This window comes from Mustela lutreola, chromosome 9 (genome assembly GCF_030435805.1).
Source record: "Mustela lutreola isolate mMusLut2 chromosome 9, mMusLut2.pri, whole genome shotgun sequence".
In the NCBI taxonomy this organism is placed as follows: Eukaryota; Metazoa; Chordata; class Mammalia; order Carnivora; family Mustelidae; genus Mustela; species Mustela lutreola.
Genome location: NC_081298.1, coordinates 96,152,022 through 96,165,247, shown reverse-complemented (window position 1 = coordinate 96,165,247; position 13,226 = coordinate 96,152,022). Strand labels below are relative to the sequence as shown.

The 13,226-nt window shown below is 55.7% G+C and overlaps 2 protein-coding genes and 1 long non-coding RNA gene across 3 annotated transcripts; 2 read left to right on the top strand and 1 right to left on the bottom strand.

Annotated features, from left to right (window-relative positions):
• Positions 1-1,447, bottom strand: LOC131840344 (uncharacterized). Its single transcript, XR_009357317.1, has 2 exons — positions 1,315-1,447; positions 1-1,105 (listed from the first exon to the last, which is right to left on the bottom strand). It is a non-coding gene; the product is annotated as an uncharacterized LOC131840344 (long non-coding RNA).
• PCGF1 (polycomb group ring finger 1) lies at positions 1,381-3,862 on the top strand. Its single transcript, XM_059188163.1, has 9 exons — positions 1,381-1,509; positions 1,934-2,039; positions 2,197-2,349; positions 2,508-2,579; positions 2,702-2,807; positions 2,970-3,003; positions 3,102-3,188; positions 3,533-3,613; positions 3,716-3,862. The coding sequence occupies exons 1-9, from the start codon at positions 1,417-1,419 to the stop codon at positions 3,761-3,763; spliced, it is 780 nt and encodes a 259-aa protein (XP_059044146.1). The 5' UTR covers positions 1,381-1,416; the 3' UTR covers positions 3,764-3,862.
• Positions 3,863-3,935: 73 nt separating this feature from the next.
• On the top strand, positions 3,936-11,955 carry LBX2 (ladybird homeobox 2). Its single transcript, XM_059188164.1, has 2 exons — positions 3,936-10,362; positions 11,379-11,955. The coding sequence occupies exons 1-2, from the start codon at positions 10,158-10,160 to the stop codon at positions 11,768-11,770; spliced, it is 597 nt and encodes a 198-aa protein (XP_059044147.1). The 5' UTR covers positions 3,936-10,157; the 3' UTR covers positions 11,771-11,955.
• Positions 11,956-13,226: the final 1,271 nt, after the last annotated feature.

Here is a 13,226-nt window from a genome sequence, read left to right as displayed (position 1 = left end):
AACTTTCCTTATATCCTTTTTATTCATATGGAAACATGGAGCAAGGAAAGCCGGCCAGAAGCCACTGCAATCAATCATCCAGAGGACAGATGATGGGATCTTGGACTAGGGAGGTAAGTAAGTAGTGGTTGTAGTGAGAAGGGGTTGATTTAAAAATCACTCATCTCATATTTTCTTGCTGCTTATCCACTCCAATTATTCAAAAATAAATGAGCAAAAATGTTTCTTTCATAGGGTAACTCCCTCCCTTCAAAAAAATGTCTGCTAGCTCCCTATTGCCCTTAGGCTAAAGTCCCAGCTCCATGAGGTCTTGCTTGTATCACTACTCTCAAATCCACGCCGTGGCTTCTTCCTGTCCGTGTTTCCAGTCATTGCCCTTCACTCTGCCTTTTTCTCTTTTCCCACCATACTTCTTATCCATGCATTCCAACCCTATTCTCTAAATTGTGCCCACACAAAGTCCCACTTCTTCCAGAAAGAAAGACCGCCCTCGGTGGTCTCCACTGGGATTACTCCCTTGAGTGTCCCAACTACACCTGATGTTAATACTTCACAGTAAACTTATCCTTGGTTTTCGGTCCCACTGGAAGTACCCAGAGATCGCGGTGTACAAGGTCTAGAGCTCCTAAGATTTTCTCCTGAGTACGAGGCTGGGCTACTGCAGTCTCTTGCTGCTTCGGCGTGTCTATGTGCCGTAGTGTCCCAATCCTCCTCCCCTCCTCCTTCGGCATCTGCTCTGCATTAGTCTGTCCCAGGCCTCCGCAGGCGCCGATGATTGAATCATCATCATTAACCGGGGTCTGCCCCCCCTTCCCCTCCACAAGCCCCGGCGGCAGGGGAGAGGGGGGGCGAATAAGATCGCTACACCAAGTCCCTGAGGGTCTCTCCCTCCCCGCCACCCTCTCCGAGACTCCGCAAAGCCCGCAGAAACTCCCGCCGCGGAGCCGGGAGAAGGCCTGCCATCCGGATGAAGATCCGTAACGTGGACGCGTCAGCCGACGACGGCTACAGTACGAGGAAAGGACCCAGGAGGGGTTTCTCTAGCGGGGTCCTGGTGACGGGAGATCTACGACCCTGATCGGCGGCGGGCGGAGACCGCTGGGCCCTTTGGGATAGAAGGGGGCAGTCTTTTGCTGGCTCCAAAAGTTAGTCCCGGGGTAGGGTAGGGTCTATTGTGATGATTACTACAAGAGGTCTGTGAGATAAGACCCCCCTCCCCACAACCCCCCTCCCTAATTACGGATTGAGGAGGGGGAGGGGCCAGTGGGGCTCAGGTGAGCACACGGGGAGAAAGGGACATGGGCGGGGCCTTACAGAGGGCCAGCGAATCCGAAAAGACCTAAGCCCTCGTTGCTGGGCGACAAGTCCCGCCCCGCAGGCGGCACCGGAAGTGGCAGGCCGGGATCAGCCTTTAAGATGGCGTCTCCTCAGGGGGGCCAGATTGCGATCGCGATGAGGCTTCGGAACCAGCTCCAGTCAGTGTACAAGATGGACCCGCTACGGAACGAGGTGCAGGGGCGGCAGGGTTACTGCTGTGGTCGGCTAGCGGTGCGAACTCGGGCCGGCTGGAGGACGGGCGGTGGCTGGCCTGGCGCCCAGTGCGCCTGCGCAGAGACAGGGTGCCCAATGCGCCTGCGCGATTGCGGTCGGGTTGCCAAACTCCGAGCTAGGACGCTTGCGCATTGTGCCGCCCACGTCGTGTAGTCTCCCCTGGGAAAGGAAGGTAGGGCTAGTCCAAGTGAAGAGAGCCCCCGCTGGGCGCGGAGCCCCCTGCTGGGCGGAGGGGGAGTGTCCGCTCCCGGGAACTAATCCCTTGCGGACCGCGCGGGGTGCGAGACTTGGCCGTGGGGTTTGTTGAAAGGCATCTCCCGAGCTGGAAAGGCGTATGATTGGGGTTGGAGGGGGTGATCGGTGACGGAGAGTGGATCCGCAGGAGGAGGTCCGAGTAAAGATCAAAGACCTGAATGAGCACATCGTGTGCTGCCTGTGCGCTGGCTACTTCGTGGATGCTACCACCATCACAGAGTGTCTTCATACGTGTGAGTGCCGTGGACCCTGGCTGGTTCTTCCAGGCCCTAGTCCCCACCAAGCCCGTTGCCACACTGCTGGCTGCCTGCCCCAACCACCCAGGCACCCCACCCAGCGCACGAACCCCATCCCCAGAGGGACCAAGAGTCTGTTTTTTTCTTCCTGCAGTCTGCAAGAGTTGTATTGTGAAGTACCTCCAAACCAGTAAGTACTGCCCCATGTGCAACATCAAGATCCACGAGACACAGCCACTGCTGAACCTCAAACTGGACCGGGTCATGCAGGACATCGTGTACAAGCTAGTGCCTGGGTTACAAGACAGTGAGTGACCAACCTAACTTTGAGGGGCCTCTAGAGGACTGATGCTGGAGATGACAAGGGCTTTGGTGGGAATCACATAGGTAAAGAGGTTGACAGTCATGGGGACAAAGTATGAGGGAGGGCTAATACTGTATTTCCCACACTCCCCTCCCTTCTAGGTGAAGAGAAACGGATTCGAGAATTCTACCAGTCCCGAGGCTTGGACCGGGTCACCCAACCCAGTGGGGAAGGTATGTCCCTTGGCAGCAGGAGGGTAAGAAAAAGCCCCCAGAACATCCCTCTTACCCAGTTTTGCTCTCTGGGGGAAAAGGAATATGGAATCTGTGCCACTGTCCTCACTACTCTTTCTTAGAGCCAGCCCTGAGCAACCTCGGCCTCCCTTTCAGCAGCTTTGACCACTCAAAAGCCCACTACTATCGCTATGATGAGCAGTTGAGCCTGTGCCTGGAACGGCTGAGGTAAGGAGCAGGTCCTGAACTGTCTGCAGTAACAGTCAGTGACTCAGAACCAGGGAGGGGCTTGCAGTGAGGGAGTGTCTGTTCCCTTGAATAGAGTATACCATAGTGCTGGGTGGGAACTGGGAAGGATCAGACTCCCTAACTTGTGTCTGTTTCCCCCAGTTCTGGCAAAGACAAGAATAAAAGCATCCTGCAGGTGAGAGGGGCTGAGGGGTGGACCTCTCTAAGGACACTCACTTCCCTGTGGCCCTTCCCTGACACACCTTTCCTCTTGCCTTCCATCCCTGTACCCAGAACAAATACGTCCGATGTTCTGTTAGAGCTGAAGTTCGTCATCTCCGGAGGGTCCTGTGTCACCGCTTAATGCTAAATCCCCAGCATGTGAGTATTTCTACAGTAGGTTTTTGGGGAAGGAAGGGGTTGAAAGGGAGGGATGGAATCTGTAGTATACCATAGTAGTTCTTGACCTACATGAGAGAGCAGTTTTTTGTTTTTTTTAAATTTTATTTATTTATTTGACAGAGCAAGAGATCACAAGTAGGCAGAGAAGCAGGCAGAGAGAGAGAGGGGAAAGCAGGCTCCCTGCTGAGCAGAGAGCCCGATGTGGGGCTCGATCCCAAGACCCTGAGATCATGACCTGAGCCGAAGGCAGGCTTAACCCACTGAGCCACCCAGGCACCCCAAGAGAGCAGTTTGTAAAGCTGTGCCCCCATTTCCCCTCCTAGGTACAGCTCCTTTTTGACAATGAAGTTCTCCCAGATCACATGACCATGAAGCAGATATGGCTGTCCCGCTGGTTCGGCAAGGTAAGCTGGGGGCAAGGCAGTCCCCAGGGCAGCAATGGGCTGAGGGGGCGTTTTGGGTAAGAAGTTCCCACTGACTGCTTCTTCTGCTTGTTCTCTCCTTAGCCATCCCCTTTGCTTTTACAATACAGTGTGAAAGAGAAGAGGAGGTAGGGGCCAAGCCCCCGCTACATCCCTGTCCCCTTCCTTCCCCAGATATTTATGTGAAATAAACTGTGGCTTTATTTTTTGAAATAAAAACTTTAAAAAGCGTCTGTTTTTTTTTTTTTTCCTTTCTTCCTTTCACGTACTCATGCTTTGTTCTGTGTTCTGCTTCCCTCAGAAATCCTCTGAGTTTCATCTTGAAGGAGGGCCTCTCTATGTCCGTGGTCCCTCAGTGAATTGCCAAAGGAGAGGGGTAGAGGACCCTACACATATAAAACTCAGAAGGTGAGCTAAGTGGAACCAGGTTACCCATACCAGCCTTTTTTTTTTTGGGGGGGGGGGTGAAGGGAAGGCTTTCTAGAGGGGAGTTCTCACTGTACCTGAATTTTGTAGCATATGCTACAGGTTTGAGTGGAGGTGTCCTAACTCAAGAGCAGTGAGGGTAGGGCTAGGGTTGGACAGGGACCACTGTAGGACTGAAGGAGATTGATATTTTATTTATTTATTTGACACAGAGAGAGAGATCACAAGTAGGCAGAGAGGCAGGCAGAGAGAGCGGGGAAGCAGGCTCCCTGCTGAGCAGAGAGCCCAATGCAGGGCTTGATCCCAGGACCTGAGATCATGACCTGAGCCGAAGGCAGAGGCTTTAACCCACTGAGCCACCCAGGCACCCCAATGATTGATATATTTTAAAGAAAACTCTAAAGAATCTAAAAAATATATAAGAATAATTTTTTTAAAATAGGGGGTTAGGACACAGGGAGCACAAGGGTGTTGAGTGGAGACATGCTTGTCCATACAGGATTCAGTAGGCCTTCAGGTACTTGGATTAGGTGAAGCTAGGGTGAGGAGAGGGAAGTGGTGCCCAGGAGAGCAAAGGCAACTTCAGGTAACAAGAGGAAAGCAGGAAGGCTGTTAATTTCCTTGATTAATTCAGCAAACATTCCTTGTCTGTATGAGCCCAGCCATGAGCCTTGGGCTCTGAACATAAATTCAGCCAGTCTCCTTGTTCTGTAGCCTCTCAGTAAGGTAGTCAGAAACTTGTCTGACTGGGACAGTAACAGATGGAGGAAGAAGTTCCTGAAGGAAGCTAATGGGCTGTGGCTGAATCTGGGATGAATGGGAAAGGAGCCCGCAGCATAAATGTTGCCAGAACTCAACTTTGAAGCCTAAGTCTTCTACGGGCCCAAGTCTGACTCCAGTGAATTCAAAGTGGTCATTGTGCATGGCTGGGGAGGGCTGAAGGCATGGAGCTTCCAGGGATAGAGATGGGATGGCAGAAGACCTAGGGGAGGAATTCTGTGAAGATGGTGTGAACTGGCTAAGAGTGTCTGAGACTGGGGTGTCCCGGGGTGGAAGCGGGCATGTTTGAGGGGCCTGAGCATAGTGACCAGTGCACAGTAGACCTGGCCTTCCCTACACACAGATGAAGTTTGTAGGTCACGAGAAGAGCACAGTGTGGAGGGACTGCAGAAAGCAAGGAAGAGCCCTCAAGTGTAATGGGCAGTGAGGACCAGGGCGGGGACACTTTAGAACTTTCAGCCTGACAGAATCTCCATGATTCCCAAACCGTCGCACGTTTCTGACTTCATGCCTAGAATACTTCTCCCTCACCCCATACCCAGCTGTTCTTTCAAGGCCCAAGTATCACCTCAGCCAGAACCCAGGCTTTTTGACCCCTTTGTGCCTGCCTCTAAACCAGCATATATCTTGAGGTTTGGGGTTAATTATATCTGCATCAGTTGGGCTCCTCCCCAGTCTTCTGAGACTCACGGCATGGGCTCCACTCAAGCATGCCCCACTGAGGCTTTTCTCCAGGGGTTTGCAGGTGAAAGGGCATTTTTAAGGAATTAATACCACCACCACTCCTCCCTCGCCCCCCCCAGAGGTGTGGGCTGAAGGGGAAAGAGAGTAGAAATTCTCCTAAGGATATTTTGGGTCCCTAAGCAGCTGCAGGAGTTGGGGACTAGTCTGATTGGGTCTTGGCCGAAGCTTGGCATCAAGAAGGCCCAGTCAGAAGATAAGGCTGACCTGGGAACCAGGCCTCAGGATGAGGCTTTTAACAGCGCATGGCTTGAGGCCAAGGGGCAGCAGAAGGTGCTCAGTCAGGGATCTGGGGTGCAGCAGGCAGCCTCCCCTCACCCCCAGCTCAGCAGAACCGTCTTTGTGTCTGTCAGCGGCTGTGGCAGAGGCAGCTGCAGTGCGTCTCCCATCTCCCAAGGTGACTGATGCAGGCCAGCTGTGGGCTGAGGGCGGAGCACTGCTCTTCCCCTATTTATGAGTCCCTTATCCCCTCCCTGGCTTGCACCTCACCTCACAGAGTCCGTGCCTCAGGGTCACTCAGGTTAAGATCTGCACCACGGGGAGAATCAAGCCCAGTTCTCTTGAGCTGGGCAACCGAGAATGTGCTTGGTCACTTGGTTGTGTTCAAAGAGGCCAGCTTTCAGCTGGCCTTCTCCAGGGGGTGCTGCCCTTGACCTTGCAGCCCTTCTGGGTGGAGGCGTCAGTCAGTCCTCACTTGCTGGGTCGAGTTGGCCCTTGCCCCGTGCCTTTTCATCTAGCCATTTCAGCTGTTCACACTCACCTGGGGGAAAGGGGCACCGAGATTTGCCCCCACCTTTGGCACAGGGGCAGGGAACCCACCAGGTGAGAACCAGTCCCTCTCATCCTGGCCTGTCTCTTCCAGCACCAGGGTTGGGCAGAAAAGGAGGGAAAAGGGACTTCACTGGTGGTGGAGCAGTGGGTCTGTGTGTATGTGTGTGTTGAGGATGGGGTCCAAGGGACTTCACTGGTGGTGGAGCAGTGTGTGTGTGTGTGTGTCTCAGTGTGTGTGTGTGTGGGTCTGTGTGTATGTGTGTGTTGAGGATGGGGTCCAAGTCTCCTGCCACTCCCCTGGTGCACACAACCTCCATAACCACAGAACAACGGGGTCGGTGAGCCAGCATACCGGGCTGCCACAGGATCACAGACCCAAGCAAGGCCCTCCAAGAAACGAAACTAAAATGTTAAGTGTCTGAGTCAATTCTTTTCTGCAACATTTTCTGAAAGAGAAAACAAGCTCTGAAGTGTGATAGATGAAGGGCTGCCCTGCCCTGCCCCGCTGCCTGGAGTTTCCTCCCTTAACTCACACTTCCCTCTCACTGGCTAACGGACTTCCCTAAGGGTCTAAAGGGGCGGCCAAGCACCTCTCTATGACTGTTCTTGTCCTTCCACCTCCCCGAAGGGGTTATTCCGAAGATCCCCCCAGTCGTCCCTTTACATTCACAGAATTCAACGGAATGCGCAGGAAGGGAAATTTGGAGACTGAAGGTGGTTTATTGAGCAGATCTCTGCCAAGAGGGGCATCAATTTGGGGTGAGCCTGGGTCAGGGAACCCACCAGGTGGGAGGCTGAGGTGGGCAAGGTGGTTGACAGGTACGGTGTCAGGGAATGAGGGAGAAGGTGGAGCTACAAGGAAAAGGATATCTGAAAGGGGGTGATGAACAGAGGTGTGAGAAAGCATCCTTAAATAGGAATAGAGGCATCTTCTGAGGGAGTGAAAGTTGGAATGTGGGGATCTCTATAACGGGGAGGAGCAGAGGACACCCAATGTCTGAAAGGACAATCAATGAGGGGAATCCGAGGAGATGGGAGACCACAAGGGGTTGCTTGAGAATCCTGAGAGAGGAAAACCTCCACCACAGGTGGGGGTGGAGGGGGATGGGGGTGGGTGTGTGTGTCTATGAATCTCTCTGTGAAGGAGGCCTGGGACAGGGAGCGTTGGACCCTGGGGTGCGAGGTATGGGTGAGGGAAGCCTACACGACAGCGGAGCTCCACAACCTCCTCCCCACCCCCAACTCAGAACCCAGGTTTCATCTCTTAATCTCCCTCATTAATCATTCACCTTCCTCCTACCCCCATCAGCGGATCTAGTTTCTTCCCAGCTCAGGTTCCAGAGGTTTTGCTGGAAGAAGTCCCCTACTGTGGCCTCACCATCGTCTGGACACAACCCTGGCCGCTGGGCTGACCTTAACAGGCTCTGTTGTCGGTGGCCTTCTGCCTTTACCAGTCTCTCCTTCTCTTTCTTGTCCCCCAAATGAGGATGGCCCAGCTCCGTTGTCCAACCGCATTACTTGAGCCTGGTTGCTGGGGGCGGGGGGCGGGAGGAGACGGGAGAGATGGAAGAGGAGGAAGGCAAAGGCCCTTCAGGAGAGAAGGTACTCCCCACAAATACACTAGTAACTGAGAGCAAGGAAGAGATGACCTAAAAGCTCTGCAGAGGACACATGAGTGTCTGTTTGGTGACAGGCTTGGGACTTGAGCTAGGCGATTCCAGCAGGCTCCTGAGACGCTCTTTAAATGCAGATTAAGTGAAACCTCAGAGGACTGAGGCTTCCAGCCAGGAGGGTCTCTCTTGGCCCCTTTCCACCTCCCCCTATTAGTAACCAATTAGCAAGGTCTTGATGCATCTGGGTTTTCTGCCGTGGCCTGGCTCTGCTCTCTGCCCCAGCAGTGGCCCGCTGGGCTGAGTGTGCTGCTCAGGCTGGGGGAGCAGGGAGGGGTCTTACCAAGAGGGCCCCGTGTTTCTCCGCCTCTGTTTGGTGGTAGGCCAGGCCAGTGCCTCGGGCTATGTGAGGTTCCCTCACCCCCACCATCAAAGCGCCTTCTGGTCCTTGTTAAAGAGTCTTCGGCCCAGGTGCCTTAGATCTCCCAAGCTCTGTTTAGGGCACCTCAGCTGCAGGCTCTACTTGCCCCCCCCCCCCCCAGGAACAGGCACCGAGGGTCATTGCACAAGCGGTGGGAGGTGCAGAGGTCTACAGAGGTGATGTGATGGCCAGTCCAGGAGGGACTTCTTGGCACTGTTGGAAAAAACCAGAAGAATCCTGTGGAGGCAAGTCCCTTAGGGATGGTGAGCTCCTTGGGAGTGGTGGGGCTTTTCTCTCTCAGCTGTGAATCCCCTAGCTATTTGGGCATGTTTATGTGAACAAAACATGCCTTCCTGGGCCTCCACTGGTAAAGCAGCCCTCTCCCAGAGCTGCCTTCTTCCTACAAAGAAGCGCTATGGAGTGCTCACCTAGATGAGAGCTAAGTACTAGAACAGGTGGGGGAGAAAAGAAAGAAAAGGACACAAATCGGATAGTAATGAATATCCCTGGGGCACCTGAGTGGCTCAGTTAGTTAAGCGGTTAAGTGTCTGTCTTTGGCTCAGGTCATGATCCTGGAGTCCTGGGATTGAGCCCCAGGTCGGGCTCCCGGCTCAGCAGGGAGCCTGCTTCCTCATGCTGTCTTTCAAATAATATCTTAAAAAGAAAAAAGGAATGAATACACTAGACTTTAGAGTTTGTCCCTGAGGTGGCAGGGGTTTCTGTCCCAGGATCTGTTTGGGTCCATGAAGTCTGGCATTCAGGTCACTTTTCTATGAGGCGTGACCAGTGGCCCTTCCCATTGCTGCTCCTACACAGTGGTTTCTGGGCTTCCCAGGCTGGGGAATCCTTATTTGAACTACAGGAGCTTAATAAGGAGGTAAAGACAGATCGGCTGATGGGTCTCTGTGGAGGCCAGACTTCCTTGGCAAAGACCCAGCCCAGGCAGTAGTGCTAGCTCTGGATTTGCTGTGTCCTCTCTCCTGAGGCCCAGGTCTCCTCCGCTTCTTCGTGTGTTTTGACTTTCCCAGGGCCTCTGAGCCGCGGTGGCCTGGCCTGGGTCCAGAGAGCCAGAGGAGTCCGCTCACCTGCCTTTGCTTCCACATCGCATCCCCAATGCTCCCGGTTGCAGACACTCTGCCAGGCCAGGTCCTGCCGAGTCTCGAGTTCCCCCCAGCCCCCTCGCGCCGCACTAATAACTTCCAGCCGCCAGGACCTCTTTAAGAGCGTTCCGCAGGGGTGGGGCTGGGACGAGGGGGCTAGGTCGGGAGACTGAGGTCCTTCCTAGGAGAGATCGGACATCCTAGAACACTCAGCTCTGGTATCCCTCCTCGGAATTTTGCAAATCCCCATCCGCTGGGGCCAGGGGAAGCAATTTTATTGCCGACTAGTTTATGAGCCAGCGCAGCGGCTTGGCGGGGAGTCAGTGGCACACAGAAACTAGGGGCCGTCCAGGAAGGGTCCAGCCAGAATGTGCACCGGGCCGCACCCCGCAGCGCGAAGCAGCTCAGCGGCCCAGTACGGCAGGTTGTTCTGGGGCTTCTCTCTGAGCCTCCCCACCCTGTAGAAATACCGCTGCCGGGTTATCTACTAGCTCCAGACCCACCGCGCCGCCCCGAGTTGGGGGTTGGGGGCGCAGGAGGAGGGGCACACGGGGCTCGGGCCCAGCGCGGGGGGCGGGTCCCAGGCTGGGGGCCCAGATCGGGAGCCGCTTGCTGGGGCCCAGGCAGCTGCGGAGCGGATCGCAGCCGGCGGCGGGACCGCCACAACCTGACCGGCCATGAACTCGGGACCCCAGCCTCGGACACCCCGGACACTATTCAGCATCGCAGACATCCTAGGCCCGCGCAGGATTACCCGAGGACCTTCTACGTCTCAGCTTCCAGAGTCGAGCCCTGGTTCCACGTCGCCTCTGTGCGCGCTGGAGGAGCTCACCAGTAAAACTTTCCTCGGACTCGACGGGCACGCTCCGGAGTCCTCTGAAGGTACAGCGCCGGCGAGGTCACGCACTTTGACTCGACCTTCTCCCCATGGGTCTCCTCCCGGTCCGGGTCTCGAACCTTCGTTCACCCTGGCCGCCACCCTAATCCGCCCCCAGCCCTCAACTCTCGTGCCGGGACTTGCATCTCCCGATCCTCCCCTCCCGTCCATAGTTTCCAGGCTTCGCTGGCAGCTCCTGGAGGCTGCCAGCGCCGAGGGGAAGGGTCGGCCTGTCGAGAAGTGAGTGCCCCGTGGGTCCGTTCACCGTAGGCGGGCCAAATGCGACAAAGAGAGACCTGTGAGGAGACAAAAGGCCTGAGCGGGAGGCTGTAAACGAATGAGCTAGGGCAAGGGCAGTGCAGAAAGTGCTGGGAGGCGAGGTTCGAGCCTCTCGGGGGGGACCTTGCTCTGCTCCACGCCGCTCTCTTCAGGAGAACGCACAGGAGCAGAAGGTCCTTGCGGAGGTAGGGATCAAGGGACCACGTACTTCGCCTCTCTTTACCCCTTTGATTCCCCATACCTCTCTTTTGGGCTGGAGGAGGAGGCGCCGTGTCACTAAACAAGTGTTAACCAAGAGTGCCCATCATGACCCATGCGTCTCTAGAAGGCCATGGTCCGGTTCCTGTTAGCACTCATCGTCCGGGGCCAGCTGCCCCTACTTTGACAATGGTCGGTCCCCGCCTGGTTGCCGGCCCCAAAGCCTCGAAGGTCCTGCCCCAGATGGCCTGCCTCTGCGCCAAGTCGTCTCTGGCCCGTCCTCCCTCCACTCCCTCACCTCAGCAAGATGCCCTCAAGACTGGGCCTCCCATACCCACGTGGCCCCTTTCACTTTATGCCCCCCAGTACCCTCGGCCTGAACCCTGGTTGGGTAAGCGGCTGCGGTTCTGGCGCCGGTCCGCCTTCTCCCACCTCTGCCTCCCCGCCCCTGGCTTAAGCTACGTCCCCAACCACACATACCCTCGGCCCGCCTCAGCTTCCCCGTCCCGCAGGCCGGAGACTGACCCCCGCCCTATCCTCGCAGGCCGCGCAGCCCCGGGTGCGCTGGGCCCCGGCCCGACCGGCCGCAGGCGGCGAAAGTCACGCACGGCGTTCACCGCGCAGCAGGTGCTGGAGCTGGAGCGACGCTTCGTCTTCCAGAAGTACCTGGCGCCTTCGGAGCGCGACGGGCTGGCGGCGAGGCTCGGTCTGGCCAACGCACAGGTTGTCACGTGGTTCCAGAACCGGCGAGCCAAGCTCAGACGCGACGTGGAGGAGATGCGCGCCGACGTGGCCTCGCTGAGTGCGCTGTCCCCCGAAGTCCCGTGCGGCCTGCAGCGGCTGGATGGCTCCCCAGGCCCCAGCCCCGACCCGGGCCCCGGCCCACCGGACTCCGGGCACCACCTGACAGAAGAAGAGATTCAGGTGGTCGACTGAAGGCAAAGCCGCGGCCAGCCGGGCTCTGGGGCCCGTCTCCTCACCTCCGTGCCCCGCGCCCTATTCGGCTTCCGGGGTGGAGGGAGGGTGTGGATCCGGCCTTCTCCGGCTCATAGTCCAGACGCTCACTTTTCCCAGTTGTTGAGAATAAAATTGAGACTCAGTCGCAGGAGGCCTCAGTCCCAGCGCGTGTGGTGGTAAGAACAAAATCGGTGATTGTTGTGCAGATTCCTCGTTTGGCTGAGCGCTTTAAACTCCATGTCTCCTTTAACCCTGGTAGCAACTCTGTAAGGTTGGTGATATAATGATGCCCATTTCACAAAGCAAGAGCCACTAGGTCAGGCTTTGGATCTATGCATCCCGCCAGGCTTCAGAGCCAGTGCTTGTCAGCCCTCACGGTGCTCTGGAAACTTTGAGCCGAGGAGTAGGAGATGGGATTCTGGTAGCTATGGGCGACCCACCCCTACTGACTGCCTTTGGTGGCAGGACTCCACCAGGTCTTTGATTCTCTAGCCTCCTCAGCCCCTCACCCACCCCCTACCTTGCTTCTAACCTCTAGGTGGCCCCACAGTGACAATGACCCACCTGATCTACCCTTTCCCCACCCTGAGGTTTCTTGTTAATGGGGTCTTGACCCTTCTCCTACCTCTGCTGAAAGAGCCCTATACTGGGACACAGGCTAATTGAAGCCCCCCAGGAAGAAGGGCCACAACCCTACTTCTGTGACTTCTGCCCTGCACTTGGGCAGGAAATGTCCCCGCCAAGATGGTGGCCTTGGCAGAAAGATTGGGAGGCCCACTGAGGTGGAGCTTGGAGTAGTGGCTTGGGGCCTTGTGGGTGAAGTCAACAGCCTACCCCCACTGGTGAACATTTCTGAGACTAATTTATTCTGCTGGTAATTAATCACTCTCTGGCAGTGTGATGGGGGGTGGGGGAAGAGGCCTACCACTAAGCAGGGCCATTCCTGCTGATCTTCACAAGACCATGCTTAGGCTCTTTCCTGGTTTCCCTTTCTCCGTGTTTGCCCTTCCTCCCCCCTCAGACCTTTCCATGCTTCTGCCCAGATCCCACAGTCTCATTCTCAAGAATGCTCTGAGAGTGACCTTTCTTGGGGATCCAAGGGGAGTCAGCTAGGGTCTGAGTTGCAGGTGGAGGTCCCAGGAAAGGTTCTTTCAGGGAGAGAGAATAAGACTGGAAGGCAGAAGGGAACCTGGTGTTATTAGACAATAGCTACCCCTTACTGAGCACAATTCAAGGGATTTGCATGGATTAATCTTCACAGTTATCCTAGAAGATAGCAGACTTTAATTTCATTTTAAGTGTAAAGAGACTGAATCACAGAAGCCCAAGACCACCCCATCACCTGGTCGTGAAGCTTCTAAGTGCTGGGGCTGGCACTAAGCTGCTTGCGTGGGTGACTTGGGCTCATGCTTTTGGCCATTGCAGGCTCTGTCCC

Excerpts from the sequence above, each read along its gene's own strand:
- PCGF1 (XM_059188163.1), top strand. The coding sequence starts at position 1,417 with ATGGCGTCTCCTCAGGGGGGCCAGATTGCGATCGCGATGAGGCTTCGG. Across the intron at positions 3,189-3,532 it reads TAATGCTAAATCCCCAGCAT|GTACAGCTCCTTTTTGACAA; the intron begins GTGAGTATTTCT and ends TTCCCCTCCTAG. Across the intron at positions 3,614-3,715 it reads TGTCCCGCTGGTTCGGCAAG|CCATCCCCTTTGCTTTTACA; the intron begins GTAAGCTGGGGG and ends TTCTCTCCTTAG.
- LBX2 (XM_059188164.1), top strand. The coding sequence starts at position 10,158 with ATGAACTCGGGACCCCAGCCTCGGACACCCCGGACACTATTCAGCATC. Across the intron at positions 10,363-11,378 it reads CGCTCCGGAGTCCTCTGAAG|GCCGCGCAGCCCCGGGTGCG; the intron begins GTACAGCGCCGG and ends CTATCCTCGCAG.